The sequence below is a fragment of the Phoenix dactylifera genome, chromosome 1 (genome assembly GCF_009389715.1).
Source record: "Phoenix dactylifera cultivar Barhee BC4 chromosome 1, palm_55x_up_171113_PBpolish2nd_filt_p, whole genome shotgun sequence".
Taxonomy (NCBI): domain Eukaryota; kingdom Viridiplantae; phylum Streptophyta; class Magnoliopsida; order Arecales; family Arecaceae; genus Phoenix; species Phoenix dactylifera.
The window spans coordinates 33,744,253-33,763,755 of record NC_052392.1 but is presented as its reverse complement, the minus strand read 5'-3'; the positions used below and the strand labels follow the sequence as shown (position 1 = coordinate 33,763,755).

Here is a 19,503-nt window from a genome sequence, read left to right as displayed (position 1 = left end):
AAAATTAATATTAATTTTATATAATTATAAAGGATAGGAACATAATTTATGATGCAAAATTGCGCGCGATACATATAACTAAGGATTTAAGGCATAGTTATTAAACCTGTGCTTAGATCGACCACTAGCTCAATCGAATTTGTATTAAAATATTAAACATAAAAAATACTTGTTTGAGAAGCAGATTTAAAATATGTATTCAAAATGGGTTGGATACCGTATAAAATCCATCCGGCTGTCATCCCTATTACTATCCAGGAAAAAGACCTATAGTGCATGGAAACTTGGACAGACGTTTGCCAAACATCCTGGGACTATGCTTGCGCTTTGATTTCTCGACAGGCAGCAGGCGGTTTTGTTCAAAAAAACAAACTGGACTCAGTATGGCGCGTTCCGGTTCAACCGACGTATAGCGAACGACACTTTGCGGCAACTACTGAATTTATTCAGCACAGCCATCCAATCTGGAAGGGGATCCCATGCTTCCATCGTACTCGCTAATGCTACATGGCTCATCGGTGACGACAGTTCCACTTCTATTTTGAGTCTAATGACTGAAAGCATGGGTTGTACCTAACACTCATGGTACGTAGTTATCCGGATTAAAAAAAAAAAACAACAACAACAAAAAACAGAAAAGGGATGGAGAGCCACGACGTCATCTGCACACTTTCTATATTTCTATAATGTTCAAGATTTTAGCCACTAGATGAGCAGTGCTATGACGTCGATGTATGGTTAGACATTTAATTTCTTTGGAAAATTGATCATATGTGATGCACCATTAGCTTTAAAGGTTCATGGACATGAAGGCATCCCATATTTGCTACCTGTATCAGACTGACAGCCAAACAACTCACTGGATTCTTTAAAATGATGATGTGTACTTCCATTACAACGTTAACTGACAACATGGCAATGCATAGCAGAACCATGAGTCAAATGAACCTGGATAATATTACTCATCAGGCTTACCATCTGATCATTATGTACAATTATTTACAAGGAAATGATGCAGAAAAAGATAGCTCCCATTCCCCTCACCTGCCTTGCTGAGAGAATATATATTTTTTCAGAACTACATACAGTTAAAACCAGGGGTGCCATGTAGGGTCCATCATGCACAAGCTACTGGGGGCTAAGGCTGCTTCAACCAGATCCGTCACACCGCGTTGAACCGACTGTGGGGGGTCGGTGCTGTTCTCCTCCTGAAAAAAAGAATCATGTCAGATGATGCTGAACATAGAAGGAATAAGTAGCGGATTATGGAAGCACCTTCACAGGCTGCATCATTCACCCAAACTTAATCGCAAAATAAGTTTTTTATGGGCTCAACGAAACCAAGAAACACATGCAGAACTGAACAATTTTTTAATTAATTAGCGAAAGGGAATCACATAATGTGATGATCCCCAAGAACTTTGCACGGATACAGCTCAACTGCTGAAGACCGTGCAGACTCATCAATTAGTCAATGCTGATCCATATAATTCAATGGATCATTCCCAAAATCACAACCAAGGCCTTCAAATTTCATCTAGAAAAAACAAATTCTACAAGCAGGTATTGAGTGACTGGGTCCATCAACGTTCAACTTCCACCACTTTGCGTCTTGCCAGAACTTAAATCTTACATACTTGATCATTTCATAAGGCACCTATTTTAGGTAACCCGGTTCCTATGGTGTAACTATAAATATTCTTCAATGTAATAAAACATAGTAATCTAAGGCATCAAAGTTCTTACCTCTTCCGAGACACTTTGTGGTGCTATTCCTCTAATACGGCCGATGACATGATCGACATTAGTAGTCACCTTCTGCTGGAAGTCCATAGGATTAATCCCACCAACTAGCGGTGCTGAATGATTTCCAAGTGGCCTTCTCCATGACCAAGATAGCAGCTCATCTCGGAAGAACATGGCTAAATGATGCCATATGTGTTGGCTTTGCTGGAAATACACATACATGCACTTAACTCATACAGTGGCAGGACAAAAATTTGATAGACAAACAACCATTAACCAATTAACATGTCCGATAAGGAAAATGACTAATATGTAATCCAACACCCCAGAAATTACCACTTAACTATGACTTTTAGCCTTTGTTGTTTTTGTTCTTCTCCTTTACGCGATTAATCTTGAGTTATCTCATTTTCATGGAAAAGAGAACTTAAGGTGCCCATAGAATTTTGGATTGTCCTAGTTCTGAGTCACTAGATCTGAGATGAAAGAAATAAATAAGCTGGTAGGAAAATTAATTGTCAAAGAGCATTTTTGGGGGAGCATGCAGTGTTAGCTAGTATTTTAGTAGAATTTCTGTATCAATTATCATTTACCAACTGGACCAACATATGACAGTTCTACATTTGGATAAGTCCACAATTGACTTCTGGGGGATCTCTTGTTACAGGAAAGTTGCGTGTAGCTACTGAGTTAGAGAAAGAGAGACCTTTAATTTCTGTATTATGATACTCATTTACTTAATGGATCCAGATAGCATTAGTTCACCATTTTCATTACCATCCATCAACTATTATAAGCAGAATAAGGCCTCACCTTGGGTGAAGTTATAGACTCTGCAGCAGCACACATGGCAGATACAATAAGACCTTCCACACCAAAATGGGAGAAGAAAGCTTCCATGTTCCGAGTCAGCCTAAAGGGAACTAGTTCGTTAAACTCAATCATTCCATTAGCATCATAAGCTGCATGAAAAATTAAAGCAATAAGCCTTTAGACAAAAGTGTACAAGTACCGATCATCTGCACATTTTTTTCTTTTTTTAAAAAATCAACTGTTACCTGGATGAAAATCAGTTTGGAATATCTTCCCAGTGTTCTTAGCAAATAGAATCTTATTTGGGGACCTGCCCCCAATCCGCAGTATGTATGACATAAAACAAGAAAGTGCAAGCTGGATAGCAAATTGTTTCTTGAAAGTCCAAAGATGATTCCCACTTGGGAGAGTCTTGTACATGTACTGAGAGAAAATGTTGTCATTAACAACGGTTTTTGTTATTTCATTGTACGCCTGCAAACGCAGTTCCAGTACTGCTTCAGGCGAGACCTGTCCTGAGATGGCTTGATTGAGTTGTTCCTTGAATAGGGTGATGGGAATATCTGCTTCTCGATTGTGCCGTGCACAATTGATCTCATAGACCTCAAGAAATGTGCTATACATCAAGTCATCCTCAACCATTCGTACCTGAAAAAGAACAGACACATTTAGAACATAATCCAAGAAGGAAAAAAAAAGAGAATACATGGAAAAAATAAAGAGATGGAATGTTCATTGTGATAGTAAACATGAAGAGACCTGCGACCAAACAGGTATTATTATTGGAGTATGGATAGATAGATGACGCCTCCTTGATTCCTTGTGCTTATCCAACATTTTGTTTAGTACGCGAAAGAGTTGAAGCATACGTTCATCACTCCTAGCATTCGGAGTCAATGATGTCTGCACAATGAAATGGCGTTGGGAACCATCGGAGCCTATAAGCGTCAGGCGCCGGAAACTGCTACCATGCCTCCGCACAATTGGAATATCAGATCCAACTCTGTCCAACTTTATTGTATGATCAGGTGCCACTTCCTGGAGAAACAAATTGCAACTTGAATTAATTCACTTTTTAAGCACAGATGTAATTTTCAAGTTTCAAGTTTTCAACTAAGAGCAAAAACTACCAACAAAAAGCTGAATATAGTGCCGATTGTAGCAATTTCAAACCAACCTGGTCAGTAAAATACTGCCCTGGAATTTCCACATCAACAACATGAAAATCACGCAATACTTTACTCTCTTCTTCAAGTTTTAGGACAGCAGGAAATCTATCTTCAACATTGCTCTGGAGAACATTTTTCCAGTGCTTCAACCGTTTTGTCAGTTCAGATAGTGTGGCAGGAAAAGTTGCTGTGCTCTCTGGGTCAAGACCACGCTCAAATTCCTGTTTATATTCTCTTACAAAATCAACATGCTTGTTTACAGCATCTGCTGAAAAGCAAGCTTTGCAAACACCAGAGAGCTCCTTTTTTAAAGATGGGGGAACCTCCCCTGTAGTGGCTGTTGGATATTTGTAGCAACGATGCAGCAATGCATTAACCACAGCCAAAAGTCGCTCCTCGGGAAGAGTAACAAATCTTGATCCAATTTCAGATAGTAAACTCTGGAAAGAAAAATTCAAAGGATTGTAAATTATCAGGAAGAGAAAAAGATGCATTGGAAGGCAGTCCTCGATACCTGCTGGGCACTGTGAATAATAGCATATCAAAATCATGATAGTTTGCTAGCTATATTTTTCAGCCACTTAAAAGCCATTTTCCAAGAAGTGAAAGATATTCTAATTAATCTACAAATGACTGTCCTTACATAAAACAACAGCACATTTTGCATTTCAAAACACTCTCTTGATGTGCTTTATGCATTTAAACCACATAGGATTCTTTTGGATACAATGTGAAAAGTTGTGCCTCTTAGTTCTATACGGAACATTGTAAGAATTATCAGCCATCAGTGGATCGCTTCAAGTGTTGATCCCAGGCCCTTCTCCGTCAACCAAAATGGAGTTGAATGATGATGCTTCTTTGCTAAGCACAGTTGTGCGAAAATATGGGGAAAAAGAATTAAAGATCTTAATGGATATTGATTTGTAAAATAGTGCGGGGAAGAAACAACACACAATTGTCAATATTGCTACGCAAATACGTTGTGGTTTCACTAACTAGGGAAGTTCCTTATAACACTTATGTTGTCAAAGTTCTTTACCCCTGAATCATCCTACTTTATCTTCGACAGCTCACTTCCAAGTTCCAACCAAGTAAAACTGATTCAACAGTAACCCATGATTCAAGAAACTACTGTATCTTGTGCTGAGACCATTGTACAAGCTAACAGATACAAGATATGCCACCGTCCAAATTCAAAAGAATTATACTTTCTACCTTCCTCGGAAAGTGAAAGAACTCCTCATTAGAAGTACATATTTCTTTCCAGTCACCTCTTTTAATTTTTTCTGGTATTATTCTGCTTTCCCAAATAATACATCCAATATTATGAAAATAGCCACGTATAAGATAGTTTACAAAAATTTGCTAGTTAAAATAGTCACAGCAACCAAAGAACACTGGCTACCAAATTTAAGAGAATAGGTCAATGCCACACTAACTTTTAGCGGCAAAAAGAAGATACTATTAAAATTAATTCAAAACTAAAGATATGCTGATACAAGAATAAAACATTATTTCTATTGGAATTCCCAAAGATTTTAAACTGCCAGCTTAGACAAAACAAGGATGTGCAAGAATGATGAACAAAATCAGAAGGGAACAAGAGAATACACTTGCAGTGATTTCTTACCTCAAGTTCACTAGCCAAATTAGGATGTTTGTTCCTTAGAGTCTCCATGATATCCTTTGCAGAATCAAATGCGCTAGCAGCGGAAGCTACCCAACCAAGCCCAGCATTTCGCCTTAATCCAATCTGGCTGCCTTCTGTGACAGTTGTACTTTGTGGAGGTTGGTCACATCCAGTACTAACACCCCCTTCAATTGTTGCAGGCCTTTCAGGTTCTCGTCCTTGAGAATTTGCCCCATCACGGGAACCACCAACACCACCTGGGTGGGAACCTTGATGGACCTGATTTTCTGAAGTTAAAGTACTTCCACTATGGCTGGGGGCTCTTGCATTTCCATCAGACATATTATGCGAACCAGCATTATTCCCCAAGACAGCTTGTTGCATGCGCTGCTGAGCCAATGCTATATTTCTACCAAGTTCAGATTTATTAGCAACATCACGACGTTCCATTAGATATGTACGGAGCCAGTAATATAAGGCCTGCATAATATTTTTTAATGTTTAAAGTATATGAAAGAAAATCAACGGACATCAAAAACTGCTACCTCTACTTCACCCTTATATCCTTGATATGTTATTTACCTGTGGATATACTTGAGCAATTTTCAATAGAACTAGCTTGCAATGTGGTGCTTCACTTCGTTGCAAGGACAGCAGTAGCTGTGGTATCCAAGAAAGCCAAACCCAATGAGGCAATTGGTCCAGATATTTGACCAATGTTCTTCCGACAGGTTCATTTGGTGTATCAAAGCTAAGATGATAAAGAACTCGAGCTAGATGACTTCTGGAGTTTGAAACACCATACTTGATGCCTTGAAAGAAGCAGCTCACAGCATACTCTAACCATAGATCCTCAAGAGTTTCTTTATAAATCTGCAGAGGAGCCCATAAACCTTAAGTTAATTTTCTTCAAATATATGCAGATAGTTAATGCATAAAGGTTAGAATCTGACATACCATATCACAGTAGTTTCCCCAACTTATCCATCCTTTTGACAAATGTTTAAAAAGGCTTATGGCATTCGAATAATGAAGGTTAGCATTCTCACAGTCATTCATCTTAAGTAAGAAGTCACCTTTGAGGCGAAATATTTCTGCTTTATGTTTTGTAGGAAAATATTCAAGATTTGTATTGTTGATCAAATTAAGGCCACTGGTCAGTTCTCCTTTCATTTCCAAATTAGCTTTTGCTTGTTCTCTTATCTTCACAAATGCTTCCTGCAAGTAGATGGTTAAGTTCTCACATTGAATCTTTTAGAAGCTGAAAAAAGCAAAAGGAACATAAGCAATTTTATATAGAACTATCACCTGCACTTCCATGGTAGAATGGCCATACATCTTGTCTAGGATTGTTACACAGACATCATAGAGGCCTTGCTTACGGGCTATGCGAGCAAGCTTATTGACGTTCCAAGCTTTGTCCCGGTAACCAAGATGATGAAGTTGGGGATTAGTTTGAGCAAAGTCCTTAAATGCATCTATCACAACATTGTACATCTCGTTTCTCCATTGGAGTAAATCATACCAGACAGACATATGATCCCATTCATTAGGAGTTCGCAGTCTCCATGTCTCAAGGATATCCTTCAGTTCTGCAAACACGTTATGAGCATTGGTACCTGAATTACCTGAAGGTTGTTTGTTCCCATTTGCAATGTCCAGAAGTATCCTTGCAGATTCTTGTACCTCGACTAATTGTTGGAACTGCTGCAGAAGAGGTGTTCGAGAGTGGAAAGACATCTCAGGCAATTGCCACCAATGTTCTAATGCAAGCTCAACACCTTTGGCCACAATGTTTCCAGCTTCCCCAACACCATTGGCATTCCTATCGCGAAGAGCAGAGAATGCTTGCACCAGACGTAACTTGGGTGTTTCCTCTACCTGAGCCTTTGGAATTACATTATCCTTTAAATATGCCCAATCAGGAACCTTCCAGAGACAATCAAGAAGGACTTCATAATTTTCTACACTCTTGCCAAAATCTGCCAAGACATCCCATTGACTTAATTGGCTAGCACATTGAAGCCACATTTCTTCCCAAAGGCACATTTCAGCCTTCGGAACAGTGTTGTTATAAGTACCCTGTGTTGCCTTGATCATTGCTTGATAAAAGAGGCCTTGAGCATGCCGCCAGTAACCATGCTGAACAAGAGAGAGTCCAGCTCTTGTTTCTGCAGTAATTGACCTTCTCTTCCACAATCCACACCTCATGTCCTCTTCATTAAGAAGTCGATAGAGCTCAGCTAGTGATTCAGAACATTTTGCTTCATTCGTGAATAACATGACATGACTCTCCAGCAGAGCCAGAGCAATGTGCCATGCATTGTAAGTCTTTCCGATATATTTAATGAGCTCGCTTGGCATCCGAGGTTGAGGGTGGCTCAAATGAAGCCCTTCAAGTAGTGCTTGGACAACGTTAGGTCTGCTACTCTGCTGCTTTTTGTGGTAATCCTTTGACAAAAGGGCTATCATTGGCTTAGCAAGTGCAACTTGTTCTTCTTTCTGTAAAGTAACCCAGACTATTGGGAAGACTAATACCCACATATGATATGCAACATTAGCATCTGCATAGGCTAGTTCTCTTAGGGGAATCATAAGATCTTGCACCTGTAAGACAGACATGATAAAGTACAAATTTAGACCCTAAAAAGTCCAAATACATGGATTAAAAATTCATAGAGCCACAAAACAAACTGACCTCAAGTTTGCCCATCTCAGTCAAGAATCGAGCATGTCCAGCCACAAGAGTATCAAATGTGAGGGAAACCCCATCAGAACAATCTGGTGCATCAGACACCTGTTGCTGTACTACAGGACGGTCTGAAAAGGGCCCTGATGCCATGAGTGGTGGTACTCGTGCAGAATTTGGGGGAAGTGTTACTGGTTCATTCTCCACTAAGATAGCCAATAGAAGATCAAGGCCCTGTTTCAGCCAGAAAACATCACTTACAGCTTCCCAGTCTTGAATTTGGACGATGAATTGGAGTCGCGCATATAGCGTTTTCCCAAGGGACTCATGATATAGCAAGAAGAACCGTTCTCTAATTTCTGGATCTGTTGCTCTTAATCCAAGCATGAATTGTCTTTCTACCTTTTGGAACACTTCTTGGCGAAGGGGCAATGGGTATCTGCAAACCATTAAAATTGTCAGACAAAGGAAAACAAATCATCCTGCAAAGACTGACCATCAGTGAATGTCAGTAATATCGCTTACTTGTTTGAATCTGCACAAAGCCCATATAGAAGTTGTAAAAATTTCTTATCCCATTCTTCTAGCATGGCAGGGGAGAAGTTCTTCCTGTCAACTAAAGAAAGCTTCTGCATATAGGATACTATCTCCTTCGGCGTAAGAGCAGCACTTGAAGCACCAGATGAAGCGTGCATATAGTCATCCTCAATCCAAACCTTTATTGCATCAAGTATGCACAAGAGTACACTGGGATCTGTACCTTTTTCTGAAAGCAGTGCATGCAGTATTTGACCCATTAGTCGTTTACACTCAGTTGAATGCATGACCCTTTCGCTAATAAGCTGTAGAATGGATTTCATATTAGAGATGACCAAAGCAGAGTCAGTGATTGCTCGTGAATTTAGTGATAAATCCATGTCTGTCCTCTGTCCCTGGAAACAAGGTCACAACTCACAAGTAAGTAACCGCTATAGGATGATAAGAATAAAAGATGCAGATACATAAGAAAGAAAATCATAACCCACTTATTATAACATAACACAGTTATATAGAAAAATGATGATTAAAACATCAAAATGACAGATGAAGATTCTAGCAGATGGTATGATACCGTAGAAGAAACATCCATAGGTTACATTATGATTTACTCCGAATGACACAGGAATTTGCAAAGATTGCATGTGCAATTTCTGCCAATTTTCCTTTTTTGTTTCTTATACATGTGTAATTCTTCTAATTTTGTTGCTAATAGCTTGAAAAGAGATAAATGTTCCATAATAACCATAACTTTTTTTTATAAGAGAAATGTTTCGAAGAGATAGTTGTTCAGTGTTTGCTAATAAATAATATGGAACAATTCCTATGTTTATTTGGCTTCAGGGTTAGATCTAAGTTTGGCACTCTTGAATCCAACTTTCTCAAAATCAGGGTTTAAACCAAGAACTAGGATCCCAATTTGACCATTAGATGTAGCACATTTAGTCGAAAATTGGGACTCCACAAAATTGCCATTTGCCAAATGGATCCTACTTTTAGCAGATGCTATGTGCTGTACCAGCCACCACAGTAAATATTGCAGGGTATCAACTCACGGTGTCAATGCAAGGTGATACAACATACTACATACTGCAGTCCATACCTTGATACACCTCAATACAGGTTGGATATGTACTGTAGTATGATCTGTTCTCAATACACATAAGCTTCCTCCAAACTGCCATATGGTTTCTTTGATCCTTTGTTTCACAAGTCACTCTTCAAATTTATCAAAAACTAATAATGCAAGTTGAAAAGTAATGATAATACATCCAATTAAAAGGTAATGATAATACTCCCAAGTTTTAAACAAATTCCAACCTATTTTCTTCGGGTATCTGTATTGCGAATCTAATGTATAAACCTTTCATGAACCATACCATAGTATCATTTCCATTGACAAGTTAATCACCACAAAGAATTCCAACAAAAATAACTACTGCTTTCCAAATGGAGACAATGAGGATCATTATCCTGATATAATAAAGCACATACTGAATGCAAAGTATGGATAACGACAATTTAGATAAGAAAACAGAAGTATTAAAACCAAAGAGATATACCATATGGCTTCTAAAATTTTATCTGGAAAAGTTTTAAACATTCAGTTCCATTCCAGATGTATAAAACAAGTAACATAACAAGAATCGAACTATAACAAATGACTAAAGCATAAATAGCTAATCAAAAATCTTTATGAATAACTGAAATAATGCAAAAGGACAACTTGACGTTTGATTTGAGGAAGAGACAAGGTATCAGGAGCAAAAAACAAGTTCTATAGCATAACTTGCGGTCAGAGATCCCATACTTGTCTGACATGTAAACCAGCAGATGATCCCATGTCTCGTGCTAGTCGTTGAAGGACACGAAGCAACAAGCCAATAAACAGATCAATAAAATTTTTCTGAACTTCTGTCAAGGTTCTAATGATAACAAGTGCAAAGCTTATCATTGAGTTTGCATTGCTACTTTCAAGAGATATCTGAGGAGCTGTCACAGCAGCAAGATGTTTTTGTATGAGCTCTCCAACTCTTTGATACAATATTTTCACATCCTGTGGTGTACTAGCTGCTTCAAGAGGGAAAGCAGTGAACACCATTTTCAATAAGGAGCAAAGTGACTTTCCAGCATCCAACATTTTACTGTTGAAACAGGGCTCCAGTATCTGCAAAACAGCAGCTTACAAAATGAACTATATGTCAAGTTTACTATCAGCATATTAACAAGGGGAAATGGTAACCTACTTGAGAGATGTGATTTATGTTGTTCCTGATGAACAGGCGGGGCTGCTTTTCCAAGACCTTGTTCATGACATCAAGGCCCTGTGCAAGAGCAGTTGCTGGGTCTTTTGACTGAGGTGGAAGATTGCCAAGAAACTTCTCTAGATAATTGAACTTAACATTGGCATTTGGCCAGACCTCTAAAGCTTGTGTCAGTAACTCCAAAGCTTGCTTATACATAGAGGTAGCTTCCTTATCTTTAGGTTCGATCACCAATGCAACCTGTTCTTCGGATGAAGTGAAAATTTAAAATGACATTCATAAAATAAATAGCTAAATTCTAATATTGATGATATGAACAAAAACTGAAACTGGGTTGTATATTGAAGCCATTTTAGTATAGGAAGCATATTAAATTTGTTACTTCAGTGTTATGTTCTGACACCTTTGCTCGCTGTCCACCTTAGTAATGCACTAGAGACCAATTTTGAACTGGAAGCTCTTGTTTGGGCTTCGCATCAGAAAGCAGAGCAGTACTCTTCTTATTCATTTTACTACCACCTATGCAAACTGGTAAGGGAAAAACAATAGCATGAACAATTACTATCAAACTTAACCAATGGAGGTCCACTGCTCCGGCCATGTCAGGAATGCATTAAATTGCAGCAATTGGCATCCTAAAAAGTCAATAATATCAAGTTTGTGCTCCATCAACCCAGAAGGCCAAAAATTTTACCTGTTGCAGCTGAACCAATGCATTTCATCATACGAGAGCACAAGTCAATTTTTCAATTTCCAAATAGACCGTGAACAGGGAATACCAATCATCCATGCCACTACAGTTTGATTTTACACACATAAAACTTTATAAATGTTTATGAATTCACTTGGTCATAAAACACCTTAGAAACGTGGTATGAAAGAGAATCTGTTTGATATTGGTGCAATATGGAGAACATTGAGGAAGGAGGCATTGGCCTAAGACCTTACTTGTGCACTTCATGAGTGACCAGTGTAGGCCTTTCAAACCTAGCTAAAAGTGACTGTTTTGAAACAAGAAAGAAAGAAAACATATACCAGCTGAAACAAACAAAAAACAAAAAAGCTAAGTTAATACATGCTATAGAGTTGGATGATAAGAGGGATTCGGTATATATTGCCTTTAGATATTGTATAAGCATTGGATTGAACGATGATAACTATAGGAAAATAAACAAGAGCCAAGACAAATAGACAATGGACATAACGTTCCCACATGATTGACCAAACCACCTCAAATTAGGCAATACACCCATAGTCCATGGTACGCCTACCAGTCCGAACTAGACGGTACAGGGCATACCGTACCATACTAGTTCGTTACCGGTACCCACTATGGGTAGCATATTGATACTCGGTACACCAAAAAAATTACGTATCGTACCATATCGAGTTACCGACACTGCGCTAATGTAGTACCAGTACGAGATCCGATACCGAAACGGCGAACCTTACCCCATATTGTACCAAATATTCTAGTATACAGAAAGGTTCGGACATCCGATTGATGGTTGGGGCTGAACCAGAAAGATATGGGCCAAACCGATCGGTTCCACTTGGTTTCAGGCAGTATCAATTAGTTTTGGGCTTAACCATGGTATGCTGAGCCGGCCCGTACCAGCCGGTTCAGCAACGTACCGTATCGGTTCGAGCCCTGACCCATACGGCGGAGCTGTGGAAATCGGTACAGGGCCCGTAGATGCCGAACCCAACCGGAGTCAGGGAAGAAGAGAAGGAGGGAGCGAGCAGGGGAGGGAGGGAGAAGGAGAGGTCTCCGCCACCCGCGGAGGACCGCGAGGGGCCAGTGGAGGCCGAGGGGGGCAACGAAGCCCGCGGGGGGGGGGGGGGGGGGGGGGAGGCCGAGGACGCGGCCGCGGTTTTTAAATTTGGAGATTTTTAAGTGAAGTCGGCATTTGAAATAGGGGACACGGCCGCAGTTTTTTAATTTGGAGATTTTTAAGTAAAGAAGAAAAACGATTTGCCAACTTTACTTAAAAATCCTAAATTTTTTTCAGCGGCCACGGCCTTTGCCACGGCCCCCCGGCCTTCCCCGCCCCCCCCCCCGGCCCTCCGCGGAGGCCTCTCATCCCTCCCTGCCCTGCTCGCTCTCTCCTTCTCTTCTTCTCCGGCTCCGTTTGGATGCGCCCACTTCCGTGGGGAAGAGCTGGCCAGTTCGGTACCGGTTTAAACCGGTCCAAACCGGAACTGTACCGGTCCGGTAGGCGACCGATACCAGTACGGCGTACCTTGGGCTTAACCAATCCCTCTCATTTCATAATATAAATCTCCCTCCCACCCCCAGTCCCATCCCCAATCCTGAACTCTCCCTCGCTAGGGTTTCCATCTCCCCTTCTCTCCCCCTTCTCATGCCTTCCAATCTCTCATTCATGCCTCCACAACTCGCCTCTTCAATGACGACCCTTGCCTCCCAGCACTTTAATGCCTTCCCCCCAAGCAGCAATGACAATTCGCTCCTCAAGGATGATGCTGTCCCCATGATCATTTCACTCCTTCCCCCTATGCTGACACTTGCAGATCCTTTCGCCACCATCCTCCATCTCAGAAACCCCATATCTATGTCATCACCAAGGGTTACTCACTAGATCCTCATAGCTTTTCCCCTCCAGCCAAAACCCAATGGGACTGTATTTGATGGGGCATCAGTATCTCACAGACACGATCTAGTGTACCATGTGTCACATACCATACCATGGATTAGTATAGCACATGCCGTGCCATGCCAAGCTAGTATTTAACCGGAAGGGATGCAGTATGGGTGCAAGGAACCTTGTACACCCCTTTCTGAATCAAGTCATTTCATATACTAAGAAACATTCAGACAAAAATGTAAAAAGCGATGAAGAAAGAAATTAGATTACAGACTCCATAAATGTAACTATTGAGAGACCAAAACTAATAAGAGATTAGTGCTTCAAAGAAATTTTGCCTTCTAGATCATAATTACACCTTTGGTGACAACAATTATCTATCACACCAAGTGGGGATACGAAAGAGGAAGCATGGGATGACCATGAGAGAGCAAGTAATATATTATAAATAATTGCTACTTCTCATCTTAACTAGCATAAGAAATTTCCCAATCACAAAGAGATATCAAAAGTTTGATTTTAAAAAAGTGAAAGAAAAATATCTTTGTAGTTTAGCCTATAAAAAATGCACCTCTCAGTTTTGCAACCACTGCCGGTTAGCCATAGGTACCCTACCTGTCATAAAAAGATCTTCAATAGTTCATAAAGAAATCCTTCTCTTTAATTTTTATAATATTAGCTCCTCGAAGAATATTTTCCTAATCTAATGCAATGTGGCATTGTCAACTTATAATGTAACTTTACAAACATATTTAGGATTGATAGAAACATGCCTAAATGCCAAAGTTGGTAATGACGCAAAAATTCAAGAGAAATTTTGACCATGTTGCATACTAGAATATTAAATAGAGGGAGCAAGTGAGTGTGCATGCATGACAGCAAAGGGACTAAAAATTTTATAAAGAACAATATAAAACTGCCAACAAAATCAAGAAAATCCAATATTGGAAAGGAATTCTTGAATTATTTCTAAAAGTTTTCAAGCTCAAAAAAAAAAAAGATTGCATTTTCACACTGCCAAGTAAAATCAGGAACAAAAAGTAACATAACTGAAGAGTCTTTTCGCAAGTTGTTTGAGAATTTTGTCATTATTAATGAGATGACCACCACATTAACAATTCGATGCTTATTATCTATCCATCACTATGTACATGTTTGCGTAGTATACCTCATTTAGTCACCATTACAAGAACCAAAGGATGACAAGTTGACAACCATCCAGTCTCAATCTTGAGAGAGAGGGTATACGTTGAATAAGCTTGTCAATAAAATATTCAGCAGCCTAATCAAAAATAGATGGTAACAAGACTCAAGTCTCTTAGTCTAAAAGAAGCAAGCTATGTGGCTGATTTTCTTCATAACCAAATGATGGAACTGAGCCAAAAAAACACTCATTGAAATGTAAAACTATAATTGTTTTATCCCAGAAACACACCATTTGAATCAAAATAAAGCATATCAATGTCCGAAATCAAACTCAGAGAAAGTAAATTTAGGAGTCAAACTTATACATGACAAAACAAAACAGTGATTTTTCATAGAAGAAAGTTAGCCCATAATGGTCGTAGAATATAACTACTTTCCAAATAATTAAATATAGTAACCTACAGAGTAATAACAGGTAAGTCCAAGAATAGTTGAGAAGATTAAAGAGAGTTTGAAGATGCTAATTTACTAAGAATTCTTCAATGAGGAAAAGGGAAGGGACATTGAAAAATTGCCTCACCCTAATGAGGAATGTGATAATCATCTCTTCCATTGCAGCATTAGGTTTATACTCCTCATCAGGTTGCCCAACAGATCCAGGAGTTTCAATATTGGGAATCGATGCTCCACCAGGTGACATAACACAAAGAGACTGCAGCCCAGGTTCAACCTTCACGCGCTTACTCAGATCATCAGGAAATGCAGAGGTATCTGGTTGGCGCTTTGAATCACCACCAACAGAACTAGGATTAAACAGGTCCATCTGATTATGGCGCTCAGTATCTGATACAATCTTCATTTCATTTTGTCTTTGCCTTTCCCAGGCAACAACTAATCCAGCAAGTTCGATGGCAAGGCGTCTATTTTCAGCAGCCGTGTTGTATGGCAATCCTAACCGGCTGAGAGAATTTACCATCTGAGGAACAAATTGTGCTCTGCAGCTATAGAAAAGGTCTGAATGGCGTACAATAAGCTGAAAAATATGAATCATATTAGGAATTGAATGGCCTTCCTCAACGAGAATTTTCTTGGTATAACGAATCCATATCGGCACACGACTTTCTCCAGGAGGTAGTCTTCGAGGAAGTGCAGGCATTAGAATATCAAGAGCCTGTTTAACCAGCAACTTATTCTCTGGTTGGCAAGTTCTCAACAGAGCAATAAATACCTGCAAAGAGAAGATTTCATTCCCAGAAAATTGATATTGATACAAGAATAAGATATTTCAATACAAGGTGAACTAGATGTATGAAATCAAAAGTTTATTCCAACATCTAAACCAAATTGAAGAGGAACGTAATATACAAACTGCTGCTATATAAAATAAATTTGTATGACTCTATACAGTCTTGTGCAGAGGTCTTATCCATCAGATAAAATAGACCACTCTAATAGTAGAAATAATTATAATTGACTCTAATTCCAGCTGCCATCTGATTCAGGAGACTATATATTTCAGTTTTCAGAAAAGAATGGTCAAGTTTTCGTTCCAGTATAAAAGCTTTTAGGTGCATTGAGCATCCACCCATAATGGTCTGAGCCTGCTTAAGCCAAAGGCAGATGTCATCAAGAGTCCAGCAGCTTTTCCCTCGAACAAAGTTGCAAGCTGCTTGAGACACTATAGGGGCTTCTGAAAGATTACATTACCTGAGAATAATTTGGAGATCAATTAGTTAAAAGGAAAGAATCAAGAATTACAAGAGAATTTTCCAATGAGTTGGAGAACCATGTTGTCTATGTCATAAACTCAGCTCCAAGAGTGTGAGTGAGTCAGCCAGACCCATATCCTACCCATTTTGACTAAATTTAGACCCAACCTGTACCTTATGCTGAGAGCAATCAGTCACAATTTTGACATTCGGGACAGTTAAGGTTGAGAAGTTCGAAATTTGGAAAAGAAATCCTAAAATTTTCGGAACATCATCGACATCATGATGTTTAGAGATAATAGGTACGTGAATTGATCACAACCATTATAATTTCATAACAAAGTCAGTTATAAGCTTTTATATTACATCATCACTGAATCTAAGGATTTTTAGCTTGTTACTCCAAATAAGAAAAAAATTCGGCTAAAGAAAACTCTTTATGGATGACATTAAGTTATCTTCAAAATTTTCAAGCTCAACAAAAGCAATATCTTGAATATATATAAATAATTCTTTAGGGAAGGGAAGGAGCGGTATGAGCTGCCCTGTTATTAGTCCACTGAGAAGAGTACCTGAAAACACAAGGCACCAGGAACAATAGAAAGTAAGGTCCAGGCCATGGTATGCCAAACCAAACCGAACTGCCCGGTTTATCCCGAACCGAACCGGCAATCGGGACGGCTCAGCCCGTTTTTTCGGTTAATGAGGAGAACTGCTCCAAACCAGGTAGTTCGGAGTGGAACTGGTGCGAACATCTCGGTTCCTACTAATATGAGCCAGTTCAGGCCCCCTTCTCATTTTCCTTCACCCCCCCCCCCCAAAAAAAAAACAACCCATTTCACCAAAAAGCAGATGATTTTAACGACTAAAGGCTAGATCCAACACAAAACAAGGTAAGGTAGCTCTCCCCCACCTCATTTCTTTTTTTTTCTTTTCAACATCAAAACATGCTGAAAAAAATGAAAAATAAGGAAAGGTCATGAAATTTTCTTTATTTTGGCATGATTTCATAATATGTTGTAGATCTATGGATGATCTACACAATGAAACTAAAATTTTTAATTTTCATTAAATTTATAAGTTCTAAATTAAAGTATATATTTTTTGGATTAAAAAATTAAAAATAAATCCAAAAAATAATTGAAAAATTAGAACCTTGTTTAGGGGCATGCAATCTACTCTTGACCTAAATTTAGGATCCATTAAATCAAGTTTGAATACTATGTATTAGATAATTTAGAAGCATTTTCTGAAGTAGAAAATATATTTTTTCATCATAATGAAATTTTACTATTTTTAAATAATTAATAAACTGATGTTCTTGATAAACTTGCTTAAATAGATCCATCAAGGAAAGATGCAAAGCATGATATTGGTTTGGATCATGAGTAAACGCTCTCAGATCGGCACTACTGGAGGTGCAGCTCGTACAACACAGAGTTCAAGGAAGGCGGGATAACCAGGTTGAAGCAGCACCTAGCTGGTGTTTATTCCGATATATCTATGTGTCGGAATATCCATAGGAGATTCAGCAGCTAATAAAGAAATACTTCACTGATTTGAGAATAGCAAAGGAGAGGATTGTGTACAAAAAGACGGTGGACCGCCGAGCAGCAAACCCACTTTCTTATCACTCCAAGAAGTCAGAGAAGGCCTCCATTCCAGATGATGAGAAGGCACAAATCCAGATTGCCATTCAGACAAGCCTAGATGATCAGTGGCAATAAAATGAGGTGGCCAAGCATAAAGGTCGATTTAGGCCCTCATACTACAAATCGGGTTTTGATTTCGCGACCTACAAGGTAGATACAAAGTTCAGAATGACCTCAGTTAGAAAGGTCGTCAGTAGAAGCAATGGTCGTATTGCATCTTTGCCAGCTTTTGGTAGTAAAAAGAAATTCTCAAGAGAGATTCCACCTAGAGCCACCATCTATGATATAGATCCACATGGCTTTCCCATCAGGGATTCAAAGCAATAGAGGGTTGATACCATGATGAAGAAGAACAATAAATAAAATATATGGTGAGCTATTGGATTCTAGTTCTACTTCAGCCACATACAAGTAAATGTGGCAGGCTACACGTACCATAAGTTTGTCATGTTCCCCATATAGGCTGCTAGTTTAAGTGTAGATCCTCCAGAATCGAAGAACATCTATAGTGAGCTTATTGGCAACAAGTAGGAGCTACCGAAGTAAATTGCCTCATACCAGAACAAGTAGCCCACATATGGACTGACGATGATGTGTGATAGTTAGATCAATCCTATCCGGAGGAGCATCAACTTCTTGACATACTGTGACATGAAGACTTTCTTCCAGAAATTAGTTGTGCTTCCAATCAGGTGCACAATGCCATATACATTCTCAAATTAATAAGATGATTGACTAGGTAGAAAATGAGAATGTTGTGTAGTTCATCACTGATAATGGGATACAATATAAAGCCGCCGGAGAGATCATGATGGATCGACGGCCATATATTTTCTAGACTCCATATGCTGCATATTATATCGACCTCATGTTGATAAAGATTGAAAAAATTTGTAGAATGCAACAGATAGTAGAGACAACCCAGTCCATCAACATTTTTATTTATAACTATACATGTGTCCAAGTGTGACACGATTTGCTACAAACTACAATGCACTTAATAGCCTTCTTAAAAGACGCGAGCCTACGTCGGATGTTTGTAAGTGCTGAGTGGCAAAAGAGTACATTTGAGAGGGACGACACTGAGGAGAGCCATATGGAGAACTTGGTGGTGAGGCAAACATTTTGGTAACAGGCCGAAAACATAGTAAAGCCTATCTAGCCATTATATGAAGGGCTTCAAACTATGGACAACAAGAGGTATCCCTAGATGAGCTTTCTATATCATATGATAGAGAATCATATCAGGGAGAGATCTGAAGCATGCCCAAAAACACATCAATATCATTGAGCAGAGGTGGAACTACTAGATAGGTAGGAAGTTGCATCTAGCAAATAAGCAAGAACATTGAAACTTTGACTGCTCTTGTACTTATACAATTTTACTAAAACAATTACAAACTCTATCTACAACTTATTGTCTGAACCCGAAGTTCCAATACACCATACCTAAGATCGATATAGACGAGAAACTTCTGGTCATCCTACATAATATGATCTACAAGATGCAACCTGATGCAAAAGTCGTGGCCCTATATCTAC

At 39.1% G+C, this 19,503-nt stretch overlaps 1 protein-coding gene across 1 annotated transcript in view; it reads right to left on the bottom strand.

The window, feature by feature from the left end:
* Positions 1–841: 841 nt before the first annotated feature.
* Positions 842–19,503, bottom strand: part of LOC103710945 (transformation/transcription domain-associated protein-like) — a 62,814-nt gene continuing 44,152 nt past the window's right edge. The window contains exons 22-36 of the mRNA XM_008796878.4: positions 15,181–15,828; positions 10,831–11,088; positions 10,395–10,751; positions 8,573–8,979; positions 8,057–8,486; positions 6,667–7,965; positions 6,316–6,576; positions 5,941–6,231; positions 5,359–5,838; positions 3,737–4,168; positions 3,319–3,597; positions 2,805–3,207; positions 2,560–2,708; positions 1,747–1,950; positions 842–1,208 (exon numbers count right to left, since the gene is read on the bottom strand). Of these exons, the coding sequence (XP_008795100.2) occupies positions 1,089–1,208; positions 1,747–1,950; positions 2,560–2,708; positions 2,805–3,207; positions 3,319–3,597; positions 3,737–4,168; positions 5,359–5,838; positions 5,941–6,231; positions 6,316–6,576; positions 6,667–7,965; positions 8,057–8,486; positions 8,573–8,979; positions 10,395–10,751; positions 10,831–11,088; positions 15,181–15,828 (6,018 nt within the window). The 3' untranslated portion in view covers positions 842–1,088. The remainder of the gene's footprint in view (positions 1,209–1,746; positions 1,951–2,559; positions 2,709–2,804; positions 3,208–3,318; positions 3,598–3,736; positions 4,169–5,358; positions 5,839–5,940; positions 6,232–6,315; positions 6,577–6,666; positions 7,966–8,056; positions 8,487–8,572; positions 8,980–10,394; positions 10,752–10,830; positions 11,089–15,180; positions 15,829–19,503) is intronic.